This window comes from Semicossyphus pulcher, unplaced genomic scaffold (genome assembly GCF_022749685.1).
Source record: "Semicossyphus pulcher isolate SPU_LCO1_2020_fin unplaced genomic scaffold, fSemPul1.0.p SCAF_21, whole genome shotgun sequence".
Classification (NCBI taxonomy): Eukaryota; Metazoa; Chordata; class Actinopteri; order Labriformes; family Labridae; genus Semicossyphus; species Semicossyphus pulcher.
Genome location: NW_027211695.1, coordinates 881,379 through 906,783, shown reverse-complemented (window position 1 = coordinate 906,783; position 25,405 = coordinate 881,379). Strand labels below are relative to the sequence as shown.

The following is a 25,405-nucleotide window of genomic DNA, read 5'->3' as shown; positions in this document are numbered from 1 at the left end:
TTAAGAGTTTGTGATGATAAGAGATTAAATGCACCTGAGGAGGAGGAGCAGGAGGAGCAGCAGGAGGAGCAGGAGGACACACGGAGTCACCTAATGAGCATAATAACATATGATATGAATGTAACATGATGTAATATATAAAGTGACATATTCAGGCTATAAAACTGAACTACGGAGGTTCTTATTGGACCTCAATGATTCCTAATTCACCATGTTTTATTCATGCGTTCATTCAGTCATCCTTTGGGCCTCATTGAGGTGAAACTTTGTGATGATCCACCTGTTGAGATTTGTTCGGGTAGTTTCAGGTTCATTTCCATTAATGTGAAAACCTGACTCGTATTTTTACATCATCGTAAAACAAACTCATCCAACTAAATGTGTTGAACATTTATCCTTCTAATATTAACCAGTGTCTTTGTACTTCCTGTTTATGTTTAAGGAAGTGTTGCATCTCGCTCTTTGTTTCTGTGATGAACATTTGTGTTCAGAAAATTAGAGATGCTGCAGCCTGATTTATACGAGCGGTCAGAAGTCGTGTCGACAGCTCTGGAGCCGCCCGGTATTTTAGGCGTGATTTTTTTCACTGCAAAGCGCGACTAACAGACATGATTGAGTTTGCACAAGTTGCACTAATTTAATGTTATTTGTTCATAAAATGTGGTTCGGTGTTTCCCAAATCATTAGAGAAATGTTTTCAGCACAACTCAAAAGATCTTCAGTTCACCGTCACACAGGAGGAAAGAAACCAGGAAACATTTATCAACCTGAAAGCAGAGATTTAATTTCTTTATAAAAATACCAAACTTTGGTCTAAATTTAAAAAAGGTCGACTCAAAATGTTCCAGGCTTCAAACTGTCAGAGATTCAAACTGTTTATGCTGTTTCAGTAAAATGCTGACCGCTTGTCTGTCCAGGACCAAACCTCATGCAAAATACAGCCGATTTAACACTCCTCAGTCTGTATGCATCATGCGAGATCCCACAGCTCACCCAAACATTTACACAAGACATCAGTTCTGAAAAAGGATTTGTACTTTTTATTAATATTGTCATGAATGCCATAACAAAGATTTTTTAATCAAAGGAATCAGAGACTCTTATTATAAGAGCCTAAACATGTGTACATTATATACATGAATGCTACACACAGTAACTCTAGTACATGGCAGCATTTACATACAAGAATTCATTCTAAAAATAGAGATACAAGTCAGTATAAAAGTTTAGTTCTCAAATGTAAACATTCACACGTTACTTTAATAAAAAACTCCCTTTTTCAAAAATACGTCTGTTTCCAGTGCACGTTTGGTTAGTAACAAAATGCTTCAGTTTAAGAACGAATCCTGTTTCTAAAACTTGGACGTATTTAAAACAGATTTTGGGTCCGAACGACTGAACAGGAACAATCAGTGTGTGAACGTCTCCAGTAGATGTGTTCATCCTGCAGCAGTGAAACAGGCTGTAATGGCTGCAACATAATCCTTGATGGGTCAAAGGTCGCCACTAAAAGTTCTTGTTGTTTCCACTGACAGGCTCAGATTGTTATTCTAAGTGTGTGACAAAAAGGTCTCTCTCTGCAATGATGCGTGCTAGTCATCGCTCTCTTCACAGGCACCAGACTCCATGGACAAAAACAGTCATTTAACCCTGACGAACACTGGAGCTGCTCGTCGATCGCTGCTTCGATTGGTTAACTTGTTTAAGTCATTTTGTGCTTTTTGAGTTTTAAACGACACGTTTGGAACATCAAGATGTTTGAGAAACACAGAATAACTAACCGGCTGAAACCTTTGTTCTGTTAGGTTGAAATCACCGTTTTTATCAATGGAGTTTGGTGCGCTTGGAGAGAGCGATGTAACTGAAGGCTGAAGAAATCTACTCGAGACATTCAAGAACGTCAAACTCCAAAATATGTAAGAAATGTGGGCCAGGTTTCAAACAGCAGGATTCTCCTTTAATGTCTAAAAGTGGAACATTATTCAGTGTTTGTAGGTCCATAGCAGCACTAGTAACCAGACCAACGACGAGCGCTCAGCCTGAGAGGAAGAGGATTAAAACTACAGAGTGGTGCGATTACCAACACGTAAGTTAATGTGAAGAAGAAGATGGAGGTTAAATGTGACACTTCCTGTTAACTGCTGGTAAAAACAAACACTGACAGTGTGAGGAAGACGTTCTGAAAGTGAAATGTAGCATTTCATATTAAAATCCTAAAAACAAACTCATGACTGCCGCAGCAAAACATGCACATCAAAAGGTCATCAAAGGTCAAATCTAAACCTAACAAAGAAAGAAAAGTGTGTCTGTGAGCGTCCTGTGATGCAGTGCTGATTGTCCAACAGGTGTTTCATCCAGCAGGTACAACAGAAAAACATGAGTACTACACCAAAGCCCAGTCAAAAAACGTTCCATTTAAGTTGTGCTTTTCCTTCCCGGTCTCAGAGACTGATCCGCCAACCAGACTGCCAGGTCAGGCTGTAGACCGGCTCCACCCGGCTCCACCCGGCACAGCCCGGATCAGGAGTGCCAGCGTGTTTGAGGTGGTGTTAACGAGTCTTTGACTTCTTATGGAGACGCTCTAACAATGTAAAAAAGCAAAAAGAACTAATATGTACAAAATAAACAGACGTGTCTTCGCTGCTGTCCTTCACGGGGAGAAGTCTGCAGGAGGGGGTGGGGTTGGGGGCGGAGTCTCGGCATGGGGGGGGCACCAAAAACATCTTTACATCATAAACATGTTGTCGTCACTTTCAGACACTTCTGGACTCCTGAAGGTCTCCTCGCTGCCTCGAACGTCCCCCCGCCTCCGCCTCCCGTCCATCCAGCTGTGCGTTATGATCACTTCCTGCTCCGCCCCCCCCTCGCGTTTCAGTCCTAGATGTGTGTGAGTGGGACGGTCCCGCTGAGGTAGTGCTGCTGCACGCTGGTGTAGCCCCTCTGTGCGGCGGTGGGGTCCCCCGCCTCCCCCCCTGGTCCGGGGATGTACATGCTGATCATGTCCCTCAGGTCCCCCTGCAGGGGCCCCCGGTGGTGGTTCGGGGTCCCGGTCGGAGGCGAGTGGGACACCGGCTCTGCCTTCACCATGGACATGGTGACGGGGCTGGGCTGCTGGGGGCTGCTGCTGTACGACATGGGGCTGTGGAGGGGGGAGACAGGTTAGACGAGAGACATCAGAACATGCACACAGGGACGGACCACAGGACTCGCTTTAACTGTGAGACAGATGCTGCAGTTATTTCTCAGTGAGCTGCGTGATGCTCAGTGTGAGGGACAAACTAACGAGTCGAGCAGAAATAAAGCTGTGACTCAGTTTGTTTTACGGTTTCCAACATGTTTAAACGTCACACACTGTGGGTGAGAAAGTAACAACCAGGATCTTTAGCTTCGGCTGCTCTCCAGCCTCACGTTCGATTTTTGGACGCCGAGTTGGTACAAACGTTTCCTGAGAAACTGTTTAAATTATTTGTGTTTCATTTAACTTCCTGTTTGTTTCTTTATCTACATTTTAACATGAAGTGTATTTTAACTCCCGTCTCACTGAGCCACACAAACTGTGAGCTCCTGAACGCATCGCATCATTTCAACGACCTCGCAGAGTTTTACAGAGTTTGACAAACTGCTCTAACCGTGCTTTAATATAACGGACATTTTAAATGCTGCCGCTGTCAAAGGTGAAAGGTCATGATGTAGAATTAGCCAACAGGCAGTGACTCAGTTTGTTAATGACGGCAGGTCGATGTAAGAAAGGAGCAGCTGCGTGTTGAGACAGATCCAGGATCAGGAGAGAGGCGGCTTCACGCTGGAAACTGTGTCGGCTAGCATCGACCAAATAATGTAACAACTCTGCTTCATCATCCTCATCACCTTCAGACTCGACGTCTCTCTGAAAGTTTCACCTGCAGATCATTAAGATGATTGATGTGTTTGTATCCTGCAGCGTGTGGAAACTTTATCTTCTGTTCCTGTTTTATTTTAGCGCCTTCGTTAGCGGCGCTCAGAGGAAGACAAAGGAAGAGTTTCACGTTTTTAACCGTATAAAAAATGATTGCAGTCGCTCTGAGGGAGTAACGGAGCTGATCCTGCAGAGAGAAACTAACTGCAGCTTCAGGCCTGAAAGTTACACATTTTAAATCATTAGAAAGAAAAATTAATTCCTTCCTGTAAAAAACAAAGTGAGAGTCTCAGGAGGCTCGACAGGCCGCCTGACAGAGTCACGCTTTACTTCAAACACTTCGGTGGTTTAATGTTTGTCGTCTCGACCAGAGCTGCGATCATTTTTTGATTAGACGATTAAAAGGAAACTAATTTGGTCGTCGATTGTCTGTTTCAAACGTTTCCTGCTTCAGCCTCTTGAATCGAACATTTGCAGCTTTTCTTTGTCACCTTTCAGAGCGCACGAGGAGCTTTTGGTTTTTAACGGCTGAAAAGAAGACACCTGAAGGCGTCACGTTTGTGTTTGTCTTTACATTTCATCGAGTAAAAGATGAAACATTCATCACTGAAACAATCTTTAGCTGCTTGTTGTTACTCGGGTCAGCGTGGGAGAGGACGAGCTCCAACAGGTCGCTGCTCGGCGTGACTCAGCGCTCACACTGACGACTTTCTGATCAAACATCTTTCAACATGAAATGTGCCCGTCCTGCGTCCTCACAAACATCTATCACAGTCTGCATCATGAGGGGGGGGCAGCAGGCAGAGACCCACAAGTGTTAGTGGGGACAATGGCTGAGCAGGAGCAGAGGATTGTGGGTAAAGGACCACACACAGAGCCGCCCTGCTGCCGTGGAGTCACACTGATCAACATTCCTGACCGGACCCGAGCGGAGCGCCGCCCGAATACCAAACAGGAAGCAGACTGAGGAGGAGTGTGTTCAGCCAAACCCGAGACTAAAGAAAGTCTCTGAACGCGCCGGCTTTAGTTTAAATGTGAACGTTTGTGTTTTATCATCTAAAGTTTGTGTACGAGCACAGAGGCGACTCCTCCGCTGGGCGAGCTGCTGAGAGAGAGCAGGAGGAGAAGGAGGAGAAGGAGGAGAAGGAGGAACGTTTTCTGTCGTTTGATGAGGAAGAAAATAAAAAGAACAAATTAAACATCAGAGGGAGGCAGGCACCGACCTACGATACGTTTACTGATGCCGCTCACGATTCTGCATCGCGATACAGTTTTTATTTTGTTCAGCATTTTACAAAAAGTGAAACACGACGAAGACAAATTTAAAAACGACTTTCTGCGGTTCAAGCAACAGAACTAAAAGTTTTCTATCAGAAAATAAAAATCTTTGTATTTAAATTATAAAATTAAAAGTGTCAAACATAAAAAGTGAAGTGAGATTCTCCTGCAGGCCTCTGAACGCCTCGATCTGAAGGAGCCTGCTGGTTAAAGGTTTTCACTTCACACAATCACATCCATCTTTAATGGGACGCCACCATCATCATCATCATCATCATCATGTGAGAAACTTCATCAGACTTATTTTACTGACTCTTTAAAGGAACAAATAAAGCGTGTGGCTGTGAGCAGGTGGAACAGGCCGACAGGAGAGGCCTGTGCGCGCGCTCCCTGACAGGCCCGAGGGACTCATCTGGTTTTAATGATCAGGTTGTGTTTGGATCAGCGACGAAACAACGACACATTTATTTTATATTATATTATATATACACACAGTGAGCGAATGAACACAGGAGGAGCGAGGTTTACTGGATGAACAAAGAGTGTCACACAGCTGTACTCAGGTCAGATTTAACGCTCATTATTAAAGTTAGTTTGCGCTCATAAACACCGGAACGAGTCTGTTACACATTATATATTTTATATATCTATATCTATATATCTGTATCTATATCTATATATCTATATATATATATACACACACACACATCTTCCTGATGACGTTTAAACCTTTAGCTGCACTTTGTTTGTCTTCTGTGACGTTTTTAAATAAAGTTTCTAACAGAAAAATAAAGTTCATGTTGAACATGTGGATTTCAGCGGCTCCGTCTCGAGCTCTGACGCTTTACAATCTGAGCTCGTTCTCCTCTAACGTCACCGTCAGCCTCACATGAATCACCTGAAACTTTGAAACTACTTTGTGCGTCTCGCGCTCGGCTCACCTGTAGGAGTTGGCTCCGTTCATGTAGGTCTGTGCTGCGGTCATGGCGGGGGGGTACTGCAGGGCGGACAGGTCGTACCGGTGCAGCTGCTGCGTATAGCCCAGCGCCTCGCCCTGCATGCCGGCGTAACCTCCAGTGGGGCCCCAGCCGTAGCTCTCCATCCGCGGGCTGCCCCCCTGCCCCTGCGCCGCCGCCGCCAGCAGGTTCCCGGCGGACAGCGGGTACTTGCCCACCTGCGCGTCCTTCTTCAGGAGCGGCTTGGTCTTACGGCGCGGCTTGTACTTGTAGTCGGGGTACTCCTTCATGTGCACCGCGCGCAGCCGCTTGGCCTCGTCGATGAACGGCCTCTTCTCCGCGTCCGTGAGCAGCTTCCACTCCGCGCCCAGCCGCTTGCTGATCTCGGAGTTGTGCATTTTGGGGTTTTCTTGCGCCATCTTGCGCCTCTGTCCGCGGGACCACACCATGAAGGCGTTCATGGGCCGCTTCACCTTGTCCATGGGGTCTCCTCCGGGAGGGCACGCGCTCTTGGAGCCCGGGTGCGAGTTGCCGTTGCTGCCCATGCTGCCGGTCATGTTGCCGGTGACCGGGGACAGGCCCTGCGAGGTCTGGTGAGAGGGGGGCTGGCCGGTGGGCTTCAGCTCGTGCTCCATCATGCTGTACATGGTGCCGGGATGACTTTCAGAAGAGTTGAAGCTCCTTTTGTCGCCGTCCACCTGGCGACGTGTGGCCAGGTTCCCCTACAGGTTCAACCGGGTGATCCAAATCAGCTAATTACGCACGCGCCACACCCGCAGACAGCCGGCCGGGGATGAGTGTGTGTTAGAGAGTGAGAGCAGCACACATCACGGAGAGTCACAGCCTGCTTCTCTGCTCACACACTTGTTGTTGTCAGACTTCAGTCTCACTCTGAACTCAGAGCCGCTCACTCACAAACTTCTGCTGTCCGCGTGCACCCAGCCGCGGCCAATCACAGGGCGCCGAGCTGCGGGCCGTGCGCGTGCATTAGCAAGTGAAAAGACTCCGACGGTGCGCGAGACACTTGTTGATGGCGGAGGTGGAGAGAGGGACACATTTCGACTAAGATCTTCATAATCGATTATCAGCTAATGCTACTGATCAGGTGGAGCGCGCGTGCTGCGGAGTGTTGCTGAAGCTCACACGAGAAGAGACGAGAAAAAAAATCACTTCAACTTTTTATTTAATTCAGTTGTTTAATTGTCGTGAAACGAAACGCGTCACGGCTTTAACAAGTTTAACAAGAGGAGAAAGAAACGTCATTCTGTCAAACAGGAAGTCCTTCAAGTCCCTGAAATGTCTTCTCACAGCACTCCGAACATTTACACGTTACTGCAAATGTTTAATTTGTCCACAACAGCCTGATGAGCTCACAGAGAGGAAACACGAGGACACCGACCTCACAGTTAAAAGGTTTATAAAGTAGATTTTCATCACAGACTGTTTATAAAAAGTGGACTTGGAAAGTGTCTTTAATCTGCACTCTCTCTGACGTCCAGCAGGGGGCGACTCCACTGGTTTTAAAAGGATCCTATAGAAGTCTATGAGAACATGCTCCTCCTCCTCTCCTGATGTATTCCCTCAGTAAACATGTTCCTCATGACTTTATGGTCTCAGTCTCTAGTTTCAAGTCTTCTTCAACACAGCATGATGTTCATTTAGTCACTGATGCTCCCATTGAGAGTCACACAGACCAGGAGGAGGGGAGGGCTTAGGGCGGGGCTACCTGTGAGTGACAGGTCGCTACCACCTGAAACATGTCTTGATCAGCGTTCGTTGATTAGCTAGCCAAAACTAGCATTCCTAATTTATCATGGTTACCTTAAAATACTCCAAGCTAGCACCATATATGGTCACATGGTCATTTATTTTAGCCTAGCGTTAGCTTTGTACTGCAGCCGGTTGCATCAAAACGAGTCTGAACTTTTGTTTCCTCTGAGGAAACGTTCAGCAAATATCGTGAGCTTGTTGTTGAGGAGACCTGTGCTAAGCTAACTGCTAACTGCTGGATTAAAGTTTGTTCATTGACATGACTTTATAGCTTCCAATCTTAGTTTATTATTGATTATCGAGCTTTTAATGCTGCTGATCAGAACATCCCTGCAGCTCTAACAGACTCATTAAATTAGCACATCATTAGCTGTGCTGCTAACAGAAGCTGAAAGCTCGTCGTGTCTTCATTCAGAGTTTCAGCAGCTCGACCTCTTTCAGGTGATTGAGCTGAAGACGCTGAACGACTGAATGAGGAGGATCTTTGTGCTGCGGTCAAACACATCTTTGTCAACAGCCATGTTCCAGATACTTCCAGGACCCGGCTGCATACACAGCAAACGTCCACTGATGGAGTTTGTAGTTCTCTATAAGGCACGCCACATTCAGCCTGCTGCATGTTCTTCAGTCTGACTCGTGTCAACACATCTTTGCATCAGATAAACCTGCAGGCCGGCAGGTCGAGATCATACGACAGGTGTGAGAGTGTCTGACCTCTCTGTCGTGCCGTGATTGGTGTGAATGACACGAGGGGGCGGGGCTTAACATTAGGAGGAGTTTGATTTAAAGATAAATTTGGCTTCCACTGAGGACGCTGTTAAACCATGCTAAACACTAGCTAACGAATGAATCTGTGCGGCTAAAAGATAAGACTGACCGATGTGTGGAGGTTAACTTTAAACTCCTCCCCTCAGCCTCCCTCTGTGCAGTGTTCTGTATCACCTGCCGTCAGGTTAGCCATGTGCTAATTTGGCCGAAGCTGTTAATTGAATAAAAATTGAAATAATTGACTCACCTGTAAATGTTCCTGCAGTTGATCAGGATCTTCGGACACGGTGGGAAGGACTCATCGGGAATCTGGAATTACAAAGGTGAGAAAATGAAAAAAGATAAACACTCAGCACACCTTTATGTCCTGCCTCTCACAGGTAACAGCCCGGAGTGTCGTGTTCAGTAAAGTAGCTTTGATCTTCTAAAGACGGAGCTGCTAACTGTCCTCATGTGATGTCACTCGAGTCAGCGTCAGTTGGGGCTAAAGAAGTTTGCAAATAAAAGTTAGAAGGGAGTGAGACCTCTGTAGTCCTCTTCTTATCTCTGCTACATGCTACATTAGCCGCTACTAGCATAACACACCACAATCTTTAACAAACATTCAGTGCATCATGGGTAATAAAGGGGCCAGGTTGGGACCAGGAAGAGGACTGGGTGGAATAAAAGAAATCTCTGGTGTGTGTGTGTGTGTGTGTGTGTGTGTGTGTGTGTGTGTGTGTGTGTGTGTGTGTGTGCGTGCGCGTGATGCAGGTGTGTGTGTGTTTGACACCATGTGTTTGTGACTAATTGTGAATTGTGCAGCTCCAGTCTCCCGTTTCCATCTCCATGACGACCCTGTGAGGAATCCCCCCCCTCCCCCTCCTCCTCCGGCCCTCCTCTTTCAAAAACATCTCCCGACACTCGCTCCGAGCTTTTCTTCTTCTGTCCGTCACCTTCTGCTGCTTCAGACGGGATGTGAGAGGAGGTTTTCAGCTGCTCCGTCTCCTCACACACACTCTGACGTTACGTTTGTGTGTCACATCAGACACAGAAAAATCCAACATGGCAGCCGGCTTCCTTCTTTACTTCCTCCATCGCAGACGTAAAGTTTTCTTTGTCTGTTTGCTTCTTTAAGTTTCAGTGAAGTCGTCCTCTTCCTCTCTGCTCGTCCTGCACACACACAGCTTTCAGTGAAGGGACATTTTCACACCTACTCCAGGTGGATATTTAGGTGGAGATAAACCTGCAGTTGTTGCTGATGTTTGTGTCTTTCTTTGAGGCCTGGAGGAGCCGCACAGAGAACATCCTGTAACAAGAGTTCAGAGGATGTTATCGACATGTTACAGAGTATAAAACTGAAGAAATGCAGCAGAGCAAGGCTGAAGCAGCAATGCACTCTGGGACATGTAGGCACTGTCTAAGCTTCTCTCTTTAGTCGATTTTACACGACAACATGTCAGCCCTAACTTCCCCACTTAACACTTTGAGGTATCAAAATAAAAGCCTGAGATCAGAGCGTGTTCCTCTGAGCAATGACAGCGACAGGATCGGAGAGAGGCAGCGATGCATCGTGTCCGTCTGAGAGACATCCTGAAGGTTAAAGATCAGGATCTGAATCCTGTCGTTTGCTTTGACAAGACACCAGGTAAGGGAAACATCAGGGGGAGGAGTCATAACACCTGCAGAGCTCCTGGTACTCTCTCATCTTTTCCTGCATTATTTCTCAGGTGTGTTCACAGAGTTTGAAGAGCAGACAGATATGTAACAACTTTAACAGACTTTAGTCTCTGGTCTGTGATTACAAATGAGTCCAGGGCCTCTCCTAGATAGAGCTGAGTGCTGCGAGCGGTCACACCTGCAGGACGGCTGCAGGTGATCCTGTGACAGGAGGCAGCAACTAAAAACATCCTCAGTATCAACAAGCATCTCTCCAGCTGAGTTTTACACCAATAACACATGACTGTTGGGGAGCTGGTTCAGCTCAGCGGTCCTTGAAGCAGGGTTCAGCTCTGACCCTTGCCCTTTGCTGCATGTCATCCCCTCTCTCTCTTCCCTCCTCTAACCTCTGTCCTCTCAATAAAAAGGTTAAATGTTGAAACTTTATAAGTTACAAACATGCTACCTCCCACATCATGACGTGATAGACCTGCAGCATGGACAGACTCACATGATGACGCCTGAGGCTGGTGCGCTCACTCCTCTAAGAGATCTGTCTCACTACAGCGCGATGAAACCAACACAAACATGTGACTGAGATTTAATGACAATAAACAGGCTGAGAGGATGCTGAGAGAACTACATCAGGACGCAGGTTTGTAAACAGGCTGAAGTCATGCTCTGTCAGGTCCGTCTGTGAGACGACAAGAACACTACTTTAAAAATGGTTGTTTTCTAAATGGGGTTTGGTTTGACGGTTTCTGATGCAACGTCCGGAGAATCTCAACTCTGACAGACTTTTGCATCATACTTGTTGACAGAGAAAAGTCTGAGCTGTTGCATCTCTGAATAAACTTTGTACTTAATCTCTCGTAGCAAGAGTTCACGTCACCGACGGTCTGAACACAGTTTCACCTCTGAGACAGAACAACAAGTCAGCAGCTGTCATCAGGTCAAACACGGCGTATCTGTGAGTTCATCCGGCACTCGAGGAGAGTGAGAGAGCGGGTCAGGAGACGACAGAGATGCTCGTGTGTCGTCCTGCACGGTGAACGTGTGAATGTTTCCTGCACATTAATAACACAATACAGAGCCTCCTCCGGTTATCAGGAACTTGTGGCTGCCTGTAACGACACTTTCTGATCGCCCCCCCATCCGACACACACACACACACACACACACACACACACACACAGGTTAACTGTCCCTCCATGACGTCCCCGCAGCCTGAAAACATGTTACGTCTCTGCTTTTTGTCCCGCTCTCAGCCTAGGTGGCCCTGCTCCTTCTAAAGGCACTTTCTCTGAGGCCAAGATGCCCCCGTGCCCATCCCCCCGCCGCCCCACACCCATACACACACTCCTGCGCCCCCCCCTGCACCCCCTGATGGGTGCTGGATTGTGGGATTGAGAGATGGCGGGGTTGGGGGGGGGATTATGCGAGTGTGGGGCTCGTAAAGGGCCTGCCATGCTCTTTCTGTTGTGTGACGGATGGCTGGGAGGCTGAACGGGCTGCTTTGCATGAGAAGAGAAGCCAGCAGAGGGAGAAAAGAGGGCTATTCAATGAGGCCTGTCACCTAAAACCACCCTCCTGCCCCCCCCTCGCAGCCCACCCTTCATCATCCATCCCTTCATCCTCTCGTCCCTCCTCCTCCCTTGTTCTGCCTCTCCATCTCGCTCTCCCTTTCTTCCTTCATTTTGTGGCTTTCATTCGTCCGTCTTCTCTGCTTCTTTCTCACCCTATAATCTACCCCCCGCCCCCGCCCCCCCTCACCCCACTGCCCTTCTTACTCCTTGATTTCATCCCACTTAATTTCTGTTCATTCACATTTTCCCTCCTTTCCATCACGCTGTTTTTACCTCTCTGAGTTCCATAACATTTGGATCCTCTCATTACTTTGTGCGTATTGTGGCGGAGCAGCTATAATGGAAATGTCATTGTCAGGCCTCTTTAACGCTAAAAGAAGTCATGTGACTCGATGCTCTGACATGCTGACTGGGTCCACATTTGAGTCAGCAGGAGATATTACGGCATAATTAGGTTAAAGCTGCGTTCCACCATTTTTTAGCCACCAGGGAGCAAAAACACATCGAGACAGGAACAGCCTGTCGGGCGTCCACAGCTGATGTCCCTCCTGTGAGCTCTGCTTTGGTCTCAACCGTCTAAACATCATACTGAATGCACAGGGTTCAGTTAGCATCTCTGATGGACACCAACTACCGGCGTTCTGTTTCAGCTGTGGAGCGCCTGTCCATCTGTCTCCGCTGAGTGGCAGTTTCACTGTATCTATCGAGTCACAGGTGGGCTGAGATCTGTCTCACTACAGCGCTATGAAGCCACAACAAACAGATGTTACTGAGATTTAATGACAATAAACAGGCTGAGAGGATGCTGAGAGAACTACATCAGGAGGCAGGGTTGGAAACAGGCTGAGGTCATGCTCTGTCAGGTCTGTCTGTGAGACGACAAGAACACGACTTTAAAATGACTGTTTTTTGAATGGAGTTTGGTTTGACAATTTGTCATGAATATAAAACAAATATCAAGATGTCAAATATCCCCGTACATTTGTTCTGTGAGAAGCAGAAAGTGTGATTACATAAAAGCCGAGTGTGTGTTAGGATGTGTGTCAAACACTGTCAAAAACCTCTGTTGATATGAGCTGATGTAATATATCTCTAATTGATTCAACTGGTCCCACAGTCAGTTTGATTTGTTCCTGTGTTTTAATTTGTCCTCTTCATGTCAAAGCTTGAGTTGAAAATATGTGTTTAATATGATATAACACAGGACATGAGTCACACTGTACCTGTGTGCTGTGGCGCTGCAGTGACAGTCAAAGAGTTTTTTAAATCTGTAAACATCGATTGATGCTCGGTGTTGTACACGTGCTAGTTAAAGAGAAACTACTGACCTTGTCGAGTGTCGTGCAGGTGTTCTCCACGCTCCTGTGACATCACTGGCGGGTGTGGTTGCAGGTGCAGCAGGTGCAACACAAACGAACCTTTAGAGTGTGGAGAGCAAAAGGAAAGCAGAACGTCTGAGCGGGGTGACGACATATCAGGTGTGTGGAGTTAATGAAGCTTAAAAAAATATGTTTTTCTCTGCTAGACTTGTGAATGATTTAATAAACACACTCATCTGTTGACTTACTGAAATTACAACTTAAGCAGATTCACGAATTCAGCCATGAATTGAAGCCGACGTGAAAGTATCTAAAAGCTGCAGTTCCTCTGGTGTCCACTTGAGGCTGCCTCCAGCAGTGAGTCAGTCCCCATAGAGCCCCATGTTAAACTTTACAGCAGAAATAAACATGTTTACAGCCTGGTACAAAAAACAGTTTGGGTCTCTATAGCTCATTTCTGTCTCCATGACAACTGTACGGGGAGAATCTTTATACAGCTCACCTGTTTACATTATATTAAGGCTTAAAGTGATGCAGCATTAGGGGCGTGGCCTCTTTGAGTGACAGCTAGGCTGCTAGCTGTCTGCTAGGTGTCCCCTCAGCTAACTCAGTCACTGAACGTAACCTCTGGGCCGTGTTTGTGCTGTTGGAGCCTTTTGGAGATTTGTTCATGTAAATATCAGACAGATAATCTGTGTGTGCGCTTTATTGGACGAACAGACCGTCCAACACGTCTCACACACTGTTTTACACTCATTTTACTTGTTAGCATCAGTTACAGAGACTTAGTGTATAACACAGATAAGTTGATGTTTGCTAACCCCTCTTGCTCCTCTCCTGCTCCAGCCTTTGTCCAAATATGGTCATTTCTGGCTCCACAAACAAGATGGCGATGGTGGAAATGCAAAGTTTGAGGCTTTAAAACAACAGTTCACAAACGAACGGGGGACGTCACAGTTTCCTCTTCAAATATTTACGGTTTAAAGGGGTTTCATTTATGCCAGGAGAGGACAGCAGAACATTTGAACAACTGCAATGAAAGTTTGAAAGGATGATGACTAAACAAAAGTCTCATGTTACACGATGGACACCAGATCTGATCTAGAAAAGTGTCTGTAACTTCATGAACTGATCTGATCTATGTACCGTGGGAACACAGAGTGACTGAGCGTCTGTGTTCCTGTTGTCAGGAAGCAGCTCACAGGATCCCGTCTGAGTTTAAAATGTTCTCTAATTAAAGTATCACTACAATAAAATGCTCCCTGATTGTGGTCTTTCAGTGTTTCTCAGGATGTGATGCTGTCAGGAAGCTCAACAGGCTGACATAGAAAGAAGAAGAGAAGAAGAAGAACAAAGGCTCCCTCTAGTGGACGGACAGTGTTGTTGATTTATTTTATCCAGCCTTAGTTTGATATTGGTCAAACCTTTAGGACGAGGAGTAAAAGTATTTGAGAGAACGTGGAGTTTTAAATTTAAGTTACTTTTTGTCTGCAACTGAACTCTCATAATCACGCTGTAGTTTTAATTTATTGCTATTGCTACGTTAATTTGCCACCAAAGTTTTAGTCTCATACGTGGGCAAATAAAAGTCCAACAAGCCTAATTATTATTATTCATTTTATTATTATTATGTTCATCACTGCTGTATTTAATGTTTCTGATGTTATGAGTAATGCTACAACTAAACAGCTAAGTAAAATGCATGTTTGCTGTCATTATATTATAGAACCTTACTTGTGTGATTTATTGTCACTGTTTTTTAACTAATGGTTGTAATATACATTTAATCTAATATACATTTAATGTGATGCAATATTAGCATTTTACTTTGATTACATCATAACTCTGTTGGGTAATAGGTGGAATATTCCCACATGTCTTTCTAGTGTACTTAGCTCTGAAGCTTTAAAGTAATCAATCAGGTTTTTTTTAACACAATCCACCAACATTCTGACAAAGTGGGATCTCAGGTGAGAAACAAGTCTCAGAGCTTCGTTATTACCTGCCCATGTACAGTTTGAACAAATCACTGCTCAACTAGATGAGACATGATTATGTTTTAAACAACTGTAACCGTTTGTCATACTGAAAGACTTTATCTCTTACAGACAAAAATGATTGGGTGGTGTCCCACAGGGCTCCATACTGGGTCCTGGGTCTTTTCAACTTATGTATACCTTCTCTTGGCTACATTATCAGAAAATATGCTACCGTAATTACAGCGATACAAAGTAGCCTTTAACTGACCTATCCAATGATGATTTTCAACTAATGATCTTTCTAGTCGGCTGCTTGAAAACATTAACACTTGTTGGAGGCAAATTTCCTTCAGCTGAACAAAGAGGAAACTGAAATGTGGGCTGTTTGTGTGCCTAAAAGAGAGTCAGTGGTTACCTGGAGTCCTGATCACAGAAAACAGGTGAACAGAATAAAAACCGAGTAAACACTGAAGATTGAACAGCATTGTGAAGGCTGAACTTGTCACCTCATTCAGAGATTTTTACAAAGGTTGACTTGACACTTACTTTCTGTTCTTGGCGCGCATACAGCTAACATCCTATCAAAAGGACGAGTCAACGTAGGGGTAGCCAATCACAGCGCAGTAGGGCGGGACTTGAGCTCACAGCTTGCATCCGATCACAGGAAACGTCGGGGGAAGAAGTAGCCAATCATAGCAGAGTAGGGCGGGACTTGAAGCGCCGAAGCGGCTAGCATCCAATCACAAGGACGCGTAAGAGGATTGAATAGCTTATCACAGCACACGAGGGCGGGACTTACCGCTTCACTGGCGGGGGAAAAAAGTAAAAAAAAGTAACCCATGGCTGGAACATATAGATGAGATATCTCAGTGAGATAAACCTCAATATCTCCCACATGAACCTGTATTCGAACAGATAAAATTAACCGACACAAAAAGAGGGCGCACGTAACTGAATGGACATGACACTGATATACACTTTATTTATTGCGGAAAAACATCAGCCAGTAATTGCATGCTAGAATGTTGTCGATAGAGTCAACGCTGCGACCGATACTGACGAAGAACTGCAGCACTGAAGTGAGTTTCATGTTCCTTCATACGTACAAATATTGAACCATTTCATCCAAACGATGGAGCAGAAAAATAAAGAGAAAAAAAAAAGGTCGATCAAGACCGGAAGTTGGACCAAACTGCGGAGTTATCACCAGAACACTTGGAGCACCGACAGAAGCAGTGCTTCATGGATGATGTATGTAGCATTAACAGCCTTTCCACACGGGATTTGGCCATAAGAGCTTTCATGCTATTCAACAATTCAGAGGCCAGTTTACACTGTTAAAAGGAGAAACCTTTATTTTTTTTTAAAGACCATTAAAATAAATACTATACAGAATCCAATGTAGAAAACTTGATACACTGTTTCTGTCTCAAAAAGGTTAACAAGTCCGTAAATTCATTTTAAAAAATAGCACTGACTATACACCCCAAAACATGACAGTTCTCCTACACCAGACACCCCATGATGACAGGCATTTAATATGAGAGCGCTTCAAAAGAGGAACAGGGGTGGGGAGGGTCTCTATATACTTAATCTATAGTTTGGTCCTTTCATGTAGATAGCCACCCCCCCTCCCCTGACACTTTGGGGAGGTAGGTTACAAAAAGTCACCACCACCTTATCAAAAATCCAATATTGTTGAAAAATAAAATCTAAATGAACAAAAAAAGTTGAGGTGAAAATCCAACCGGGTCGTCAGGGTCCGGAGGCAAAGTCACCAACTCACCGTCGTTTTGCCTCCAAACATCCTCGGCCACCGGTCGGTCTTCAACTGAATGCTACTGCACAAGCCAAGCAGTATGTACAACAGCAATAAAAAATATATATAATATGAAACAGCAGTAAAATGATCAAAATGGTAAACAACTCATTCATGATGGATTTTTACTATACAGGTCTTTTTATTGAGTATGCCCTGTGTACTCTTAGCCCCCAAACCGCTCTTAACATGATCAGGCTGTTTTAAAGTACACTGAAGGTTGTTTAAAATACTGATCTGGTCAAATGCAGCACTTCCTGTTTTAATATGTTGAGTCCAAACCGAGCTGCAGTCTAAACCTCTCATCCAGCAGCGGTGCGGCACCCGGTGACGCGATGCAGCTACAGATCACAGCCACATTTCACAGAAGTTTCTCTGATAACATGCACAACGCTAACACAACTGAGCCGGGATATTAATTTAATGTTAAGCTAACAGCCAGAGCTAGAATCCTTTATCATCATGAATTGAGGGTTTTTTTAAATGTGCTTTTGGAGATGCAGTTCTGTTTTGCACTGGATGGACCCTGTTTACAAACTGTTAAAAGTCCTCAGTGTGAAACGTTCAAATTAATGCTTCGACTCTGAGAGGAGCTGCAGAAGAATTTGGGTGCTGATGTGGGGTCATGGACTATGGCAAGCACATGAAGCAGGTCAGTAATTCATCCTTCCAACACGGCCGAAACTATTTCAAAGGGAAGGAAGGAATGGTGGCTGCGCTCTTCCTTTCCTTTTTGATGGAGGGGGTAAAGTCAAGGTGGAATTTAGCAAAAGAAGTTCTTAGAATCAGATCGTATAAGAAACAAGGTTTGACTTCTAAAATAAGCGGGGTTGGGGTGGACAGAGGGCGTTTGTGTGGATGCTTCTACAGGAGATCGGCCACGTTCATGGGCATCTCCTCGATGGTGGTGTTGTAGAACGTCTCAATGTCCCTCAGGGTTCGCTTGTCATCCTCGTTCACCATGTTGATGGCGACTCCCTTTCTGCCGAAACGACCGCCCCGACCAATCCTGAGGAAAAATACCAACACACTCAGTTTCACTCAGAGAGTTCCTGTGGCTCCAAATGCAAAGTGCGACACGTTTCAGTGACGGGGGATGAAGATGGATGATTAACAGTGTTTACCAAGTGAAAACGTGCCAGTTGTCTGTGCAAAGTTGGTTGTGTGAGGGTTCAAAAGAGCAATTATACTTTAGTTATTCTACTGACATAGGACCCAAACAAAGATGGTGTTCACACAACACAAGCGATGGCAGTAGAACAGCAACTCCCATGTTCAGAGAGACAACTTGATGAGGTTTATCGTAACTGCTTCCACTTTTCGAGTGCTTGGATCGCTTTGATGAACTAATTCCATTACTAACAACTGAAAGATAGAAATGTTTGAACTCTTACCTGTGGATGTAGTTTTCCCTGTTGGTGGGCAGGTCATAGTTGATAACTAGGGACACCTGCTGGACATCAATGCCTCTGGCCTGAGAAGGAATACAACAACCTTTAGTTACAGAGCACACTAATGCATTCATTCCACCAGATCATTGATCGGTCCAAACGCAGAATTTATGTTTGAACTTGTTTTTTTGGTTTTTGTAAATCTTTTTATGAATACTGAAAATACCCAAAAAGTATCAATCATAAAATTTGATTATATAAATTAAGTGTAATCCGCCAATTAGTTGTGGGTCCAGGACTTGAGACCTGGCCACAGTGGAGGGCAGACAGCTTCTCTACCAAGAAACATTCAGTCCTTCACCAACACTGCAGATGGGAGGAGAGGGAACCTTGGCCTGCACAGAGGTTTAATTAATCCAGGTGAACAGGGTTCAGAGCTGCGAGTGAACGTACCAGCAGGTCAGTGGTGATGAGGACTCGACTGGAGCCGGAGCGGAACTCCCTCATGATCAGGTCTCTCTCTTTCTGGTCCATGTCACCGTGCTGAAACATGATGAAAACTGGAAATTAAAATGGGACTGTTGCATCACTGAGGCGAAGAGAGGGCACACCTTCAGATTCAACCTTTCCCCGGTGACTGTAACAATGAGAACACGCTGAGGTTCTCACCAGAGCAGAGACGGTGAAGTCTCTGGCGTGCATCTTCTCGGTGAGCCAGTCCACTTTCCTCCTCGTGTTGATGAAGATGACCGCCTGTGTGATGGTCAGGGTCTCGTACAGGTCACACAGCGTGTCCAGCTTCCACTCCTGAGGACCACAACAGGTGAGATGCACATTAGACTTCAGCACTTTAACCTGGTCCTTTAACATTCTCTCAAATTTCCGACATTTGAATGTGTAATGGGTAAAATGTTTCTGCACCTCTTTCTCCACGTTGATGTAGAACTGACGGATACCCTCGAGGGTCAGCTCCTCCTTCTTCACCAGGATTCTCACAGGGTCACGCATGAACTTCTTTGTGACTTCCAACACGTCAGTTGGCATGGTGGCAGACAGGAGGACAACCTACAGACAGGAGGGCTGCTTAAAACCTCAAACCACATTTCCAGTTTTACTTCAGTCCTCAGTTACAAATCCTATTTTATCCTTCTGTACTAGAAGTTTGTGCAAATCATGGTGCAGCAGCTCTTCTCACCTGTGCACTGCTGACCAGTTTCCTGAAGATGTCGTAGATTTGCTCCTTGAACCCTCGACTGAGCATCTCGTCGGCCTCGTCCAGCACAAACATCTTGATGTGCTTAGAACCTGCAAGGAGGACAATGTCAATATGGCAGCATAGCATGGATGGCGTTTGACCCTGGAGGCTCTGAATGAGAAGGCACATTTACAAAGGATGCTGAATGATGACCACAAAATTCAGAGTGACAGGAGAGCATCGGAGCAGCTGCCTACTCGAGTGACGGAGTTCTGCATCACAACTCGACAGCAGTACGATTGTTTGCATGGATGATAAAGCTCAGTTTCTCATGCATCACCACATCATGCAGAAAGGATGCTGATGTCTGCACACACAAGTCCGAGCTGGTCACTTGCAGATACGGTGCAGACAGAAATACGTCTGGTTTACCTGCAGCCTCAACTAAGCAGAGGGGTTCTTATGAAAGTGTTTCTATAAAGTGCAAAGTGATCTTTATACAGCTTTTATTTAGTATTGAATTAATTATTTTTTAAATACATCTGACCAAAGCCCACATGAATGAGCCTCGGAGCTGAAATGGAAACTCCCTCCAGGACAACAGTAGTGCAGTGTCTTCAGTCTTAGTTTAGTGTTTATATTTCCAACTAAAACAGCCTTCTGTTATTCATTTCAGTTTTTAAGAACAGAGGTGCTGTATTCAGAAGTAGTCAGTTATGATCACGTCTCTGGACCCCCGCTGTGCCGACAGCTAGAGCCGGCAAAACGCCAACCAGAGCGACAACACAGCCGGAGTTAACAGAGTCAGCTGACACGCATGGGTTTCATCATTACACAGCAGCTCTCCTGATTGTGAGCTAAACTTCTGGGCTCGTAAGTAGTGTGACAATCTGATCTTATTCTAAACGCTTTATAGGTCAGTCGAGCACAAAAGCAGCAAACACTTGAATAAATGTGGATAAAATCACGCGGACGTGCATTTCTAAAGGTGGTTTGCTGAAATGAATTTGCTTGATGACTTACAAATGGTTCCACGGTTCAACATGTCGAACACGCGGCCGGGGGTTCCCACCACGATGTGAGGGGGTTCAGCCAACAGCTTCTGGACTTCACAACGGATGTTGGTCCCTCCAATGCAGGCGTAGCAAACGGCCCCCATGTAGTCGCCCAGGGCCAGCACCACCTTCTGGATCTGAGGAACACAGAAGAACCACGGCGGAGTCACGTTTTAGGACACAAAGACTTCATATGACGATTAGATTACATATCGAGTCATTTCCTGTTGAGCACACCGTTACCTTTACACAAATAACTTCATGTAGTGAAGTAGGAAAATAAAGGGACAGCATGTGACTATTTAACAACTCCAGTTTCTGTTTCCAAAAAAACAAAGGAAATTAAAACTTAGTTGAAAGACTGGCTGGAGGGAGACTAAGACAGTTCAAGTGGAATCTTAACTGAAGTGTACTTATGGGAAGCCTGCACTAAAACTCACGTTGGCGCTACAGAGCATGCTGGCTTCTACTTTAAGTTGAGTATTTGAAACAAACTGAGTTCCTTCTGTAAAATGTTTGAAAACAGAAGCAACCGTTAGTCCAGATTAATCTGCCCTGCAGGCTTCAAGCAAGTTACCCTTATTAAACTGCATGTGGTTGACTAACGAGTTATGAAACTGCTGCTGGTGCTACCTTGAACTGATGTGCTTTGACCCTCAGGCAGGTCCGATCATGGTTTTGATCATATTCCAGATCTGGCAGTTTACATAATGAACCCAGTGAGTCACACCCAGAACTCATGATTAGACACTGTGGTGAGCAAGTTAACTATGAGTCAGACATCATAGATTACATTACAGCTGGCTTCAGCGCCAACACTGTAGAATAGTGGCTTAAAACCAGTCCTTGTGCTGGATCCGGTGCGACACTTGTGACAGTTAGGTTACTTCCTGTGGCGCCCTCCGGTGGCTTAAATGAGTACGAACAGTAAACACTAGCTGAACTCTCTGAAGTGTGCTGCTGCTGTATTCAGAAGTAGTGAGTTCTGATCACGTCTCTGGACCCCCGCTGTGCCGCCGACTCGAGCCAGCAGAACGCCGACCAGAGCGGCAACACGGCCGGAGTTTACAGAGTCAGCTGACACGCATGGGTTTCATCATCATACAGCAGCTCTTCGTATCATGTAGTATGAATACTCTGATATTACCTGTGCTTGAACATCCTTTGATGTTTTCCTGGATGCTCTCTCATTTCTCCTGCTCATATTAACCCCTTCAGATGTCTCGAATAGCCTCAATTACATTAAATGCTCTGGCTTTTAATGACGGTAGATGTGCGTTTAGTAGCCAGTATATCAAGCGCACAATGAAGATGACGACAAAGAAGATCCCTCACCAGGGTGTAACATCCAAGTGTGACGTTTCACACAGGATGGCAACATTCTGGAGCCGGTGTGTTTGGTTCAGTGTAAACAGCAAAGCCAGCATAATGACAATTCCTTTTTACACATATCTCATTTAAACAAGATACAGAGGCTGAACAACACATCTTATGAACAGATGGAAAATCAGAACTGTGCTCATCTTTAGATTGATAGTAACTTCTCAGTATGTTGAATTTACAGTAAAGGACTAATGAGGATTAAGGTTTAACACTGGTTAAGCCTGAGATGAAGGAAAGACTGAATCAGGCTTCACTTAAAGCTCAATTATGGCCAGACAGTGGAAACGTAGCGTGAAGGAGCATTGTTACGAGACAGACTCATGTTTCAGTACAGGCCAAGAAAGACCCTTCAATCAACATAGTATTTTAAATGTGCAACGTGTACCTGCTGAGCCAGCTCCCTGGTGGGAGCCAGGACCAGAGCCTGGGTGTCTTTCAGCTCCACATCGATCTGCTGGAGGATGGAGATGGCAAAGGTGGCAGTCTTCCCAGTGCCGGACTGGGCCTGAGCGATCACATCGAAACCTAAAAACACAGGACATGTGTGTTAAACCCAAACAAGGGTTAAAAACGACCGTTTGTCCCAGAAGTGAGGCTTGGTAAGCAGCTGCTGCTTCGGGTTGTTTTGGCAGATATCATCTGAAGACTGTTCAAAAGATTTGTTGAATTCTGGGTAATTAAGAGCATTGTTGCCAGGTTGGCAGGTTTTTAAGTGCAGTTATAGGCAGAGGCCCTTGCTATGGACCTATTGGGACTTTGGGGGAGAAAAACAAACACATGGTGGTCTATGGTAAGAAATAATTTTTCGATCTCGTCAGTAAAGAAGTCATTAGACCACAACTCAGCATTACACCTCAATGATTACTACAAATGCAGCAGCAATAAAAAAGCCCCTTGCTTTCGTACCTTTTACCTAAAACTGTAAATAAAAAAAAACACATGGATGTCCAAGTGCCACTTCCTGTGGTACTCCTGCAGATTAAATGCCCTCTAGCATCTAATACTTGAAAACACCCAAACACAAAAGGTAGTTTGATTCTGATTTATGACAGTCAGTAACACACACCTTTCTCAATGAAGCATCCTTTGGATTTAATTAGGTGGCTGCATTTAAATCGTCTCAGTATTTCTTAAGTTTTATCATCACACACTGGCTCTTTTTTCTCACTACCTCTTCTCAAACTGTGACCATATCATAGGTGTCGCTGAGCTGTTAGTGGGTGAAGGAGATATTACACAACACTTCTCATAATTGTAAGCAAGGCAAGTTATACAAGATTTCCTAAGTGAAGGGTACTGCTCACTTACCCTTGATACAAGGGATAATGGCTCTCTGCTGGATAGCGGAAGGCTTCTCAAAACCATAGGCATAAATTCCCCTGAGAAGGGTTTCGCGCAGGCTCATCTCATCAAAACTGTCCACGATCTCATCCCAGGTGCTCTGCAGGGTTCAAGACAAAATGGGAGAAAAGGCAATATATTAGACATGCCTAAAGGAATAAGTGTGAAGATACTCATATTGACAGAATGTTTAGTATGTTTTAATGCCACTTAAGAGCATGGCTCATCAATCTCATCTGCCTTGAGGCTTTACTTTCAGGCCATGTTACAGGCGGGGTTTTACAGTGCTTTGAGGGACTCACCTCAATGATGCCATCTGGCTCCATGCCCTCGGGGCCATTGTCTCTGTGAATGACAACACAATTAAGTCAGTGGGATTGTTCCTTTCAAGATTGAGGAAAAAAAGCTTTTGACTTCATGTAAAACTGCTAAGAATCTAGACAAGTCAACTTTAACACTCCCAAAATATAAGGATTTATTTATTTTCCATTGTGTTACAATGACTGGATAGATAAAACAGGAACCATCAAAGTTAAATTCTGCATTTCATCACTTCACTTACACAAAATTAAACCACACATTTCAATTACATTTCTTCTTAATGACTCTACAGGGTCCTAAAACAAAAAACGGCACAAAGATATATCCCAACTCTTGATTATGACTACCCCATTTCTAGGCGCATAGCTTCAGAAAAAAACCGGTTTTCTGCTTTTTCCTTGTGCTCGATGGCAAACGCCTTTTCAGGAGTCCGCCATTTTTACCACATTTATTAAAGATGGTCGTTTCTCCATCTGCGCTGAAACTCTAATGAGAGTCAGAGGGAACAACGGCTACCGCTAGCAACATCAACTTAAAACCGATTATCAACTACGTGTGGTTTCTTTTCCACTCAGCACGATTTAATAATGTTGTAAATCTTGGGATTCAATGATTAAATAGCGACAGTAAGAATTAAAAAAAAAAAACGCTAGTTGAGAGCCAGCCCCGGCCTGCTAATATTTTAGCTAGCCGCATGCTAACAGGCCCCGTTTCTCTTAATGTGACCTTTTATTGGATTTCGTCAAGTCAGCGAACCCCTTTAACGTTGAGATCACACACACAAGCTAGGCCCTAGCCCTTGGATGTAACATTATACGTTATCGCTGTAAAAAGAGAGGGAAAGCTTCCGGAAGCGCTTAGCGGCCTACTCTACCGGCATTGTCCGAACCGCCTCACGCGACCATGTGCTTAAATCTTTACTTAAACTATTAACAAATTTACAGCATCACATCCGACGGTTTCTATCCATCGCGTGGCAACAATGTAATCAACATTTCCTACAAAGTTTTATATCCAATATTTGGCCTTTACAGGGCTAAAGATTCCAAAAGGGAGAGGATAGGCCTTCACCACGCGCGTTCACGTGCTACCGGAGGCGCCGGTTGCCATTTAATTTTCTTTCAGTTACGTTCGGGAACGATCGTTACCATACGTGCCAACCGTAAATGACCAACGGACAAGTAGTAAGAAAGCAAATTGTCAACTTCTGAACTTCAAGATGTCAAAAATCTAGCACTTGGTATATTTTATGAGAACATAAGTAAGCTAACGTTAGCCTGAGGCTAGCTCTTGCCAGGCCCGGCGGTTACTTAAGTACAGAAACCCTACGTTAGCATGCTTCCCTCAATGTCTACATCGCCAACAGTCATTCGAAACAACATATATAACAATCTCATTGTGAAAATTCAGTCGTAAAACCACTAAATGCTCAAACAACCGTAAAAAGATTTCCTCACCTATTATCATATTCAGCCGACATTATTCCAAAGAAAGAAACTGCGGCAGAAATGTCTTATATACGTTGACAACACACAAAGAGGCTTTCTCATTGCAACACATCGCCGTCATTTAGCTGTACGCCCGCCCACAGAGAATTCTGATTGGTCAGCTTGTACGTCAAATAAAAGAAGGCGGGTCATAGCGTGTAGCGTAGTGTACGATTGTTTTACCGTTAGCAGGCCAAGTGGGCGGAGTTTACGTTTTACAAGCA

General features: G+C 44.9%; 2 protein-coding genes and 2 non-coding genes across 4 annotated transcripts; all 4 read right to left on the bottom strand.

Annotated features, from left to right (window-relative positions):
• Positions 1 to 1,025: 1,025 nt before the first annotated feature.
• On the bottom strand, positions 1,026 to 7,001 carry sox19b (SRY-box transcription factor 19b). Its single transcript, XM_069672379.1, has 2 exons — positions 6,115 to 7,001; positions 1,026 to 3,139 (listed from the first exon to the last, which is right to left on the bottom strand). Exons 1-2 carry the CDS (start codon positions 6,774 to 6,776, stop codon positions 2,878 to 2,880), a joined length of 924 nt encoding a protein of 307 aa, XP_069528480.1. The 5' UTR covers positions 6,777 to 7,001; the 3' UTR covers positions 1,026 to 2,877.
• Positions 7,002 to 16,526: 9,525 nt separating this feature from the next.
• eif4a1a (eukaryotic translation initiation factor 4A1A) lies at positions 16,527 to 25,241 on the bottom strand. Its single transcript, XM_069672026.1, has 11 exons — positions 25,152 to 25,241; positions 23,676 to 23,718; positions 23,341 to 23,473; positions 22,418 to 22,557; positions 20,618 to 20,786; positions 19,595 to 19,704; positions 19,321 to 19,464; positions 19,069 to 19,206; positions 18,853 to 18,942; positions 18,403 to 18,482; positions 16,527 to 18,017 (listed from the first exon to the last, which is right to left on the bottom strand). Exons 1-11 carry the CDS (start codon positions 25,172 to 25,174, stop codon positions 17,873 to 17,875), a joined length of 1,215 nt encoding a protein of 404 aa, XP_069528127.1. The 5' UTR covers positions 25,175 to 25,241; the 3' UTR covers positions 16,527 to 17,872.
• LOC138601674 (small nucleolar RNA SNORD10) lies at positions 20,291 to 20,430 on the bottom strand. The gene has a single exon (XR_011309167.1). It is a non-coding gene; the product is annotated as a small nucleolar RNA SNORD10 (small nucleolar RNA).
• Positions 21,615 to 21,754, bottom strand: LOC138601675 (small nucleolar RNA SNORD10). The gene has a single exon (XR_011309168.1). It is a non-coding gene; the product is annotated as a small nucleolar RNA SNORD10 (small nucleolar RNA).
• Positions 25,242 to 25,405: the final 164 nt, after the last annotated feature.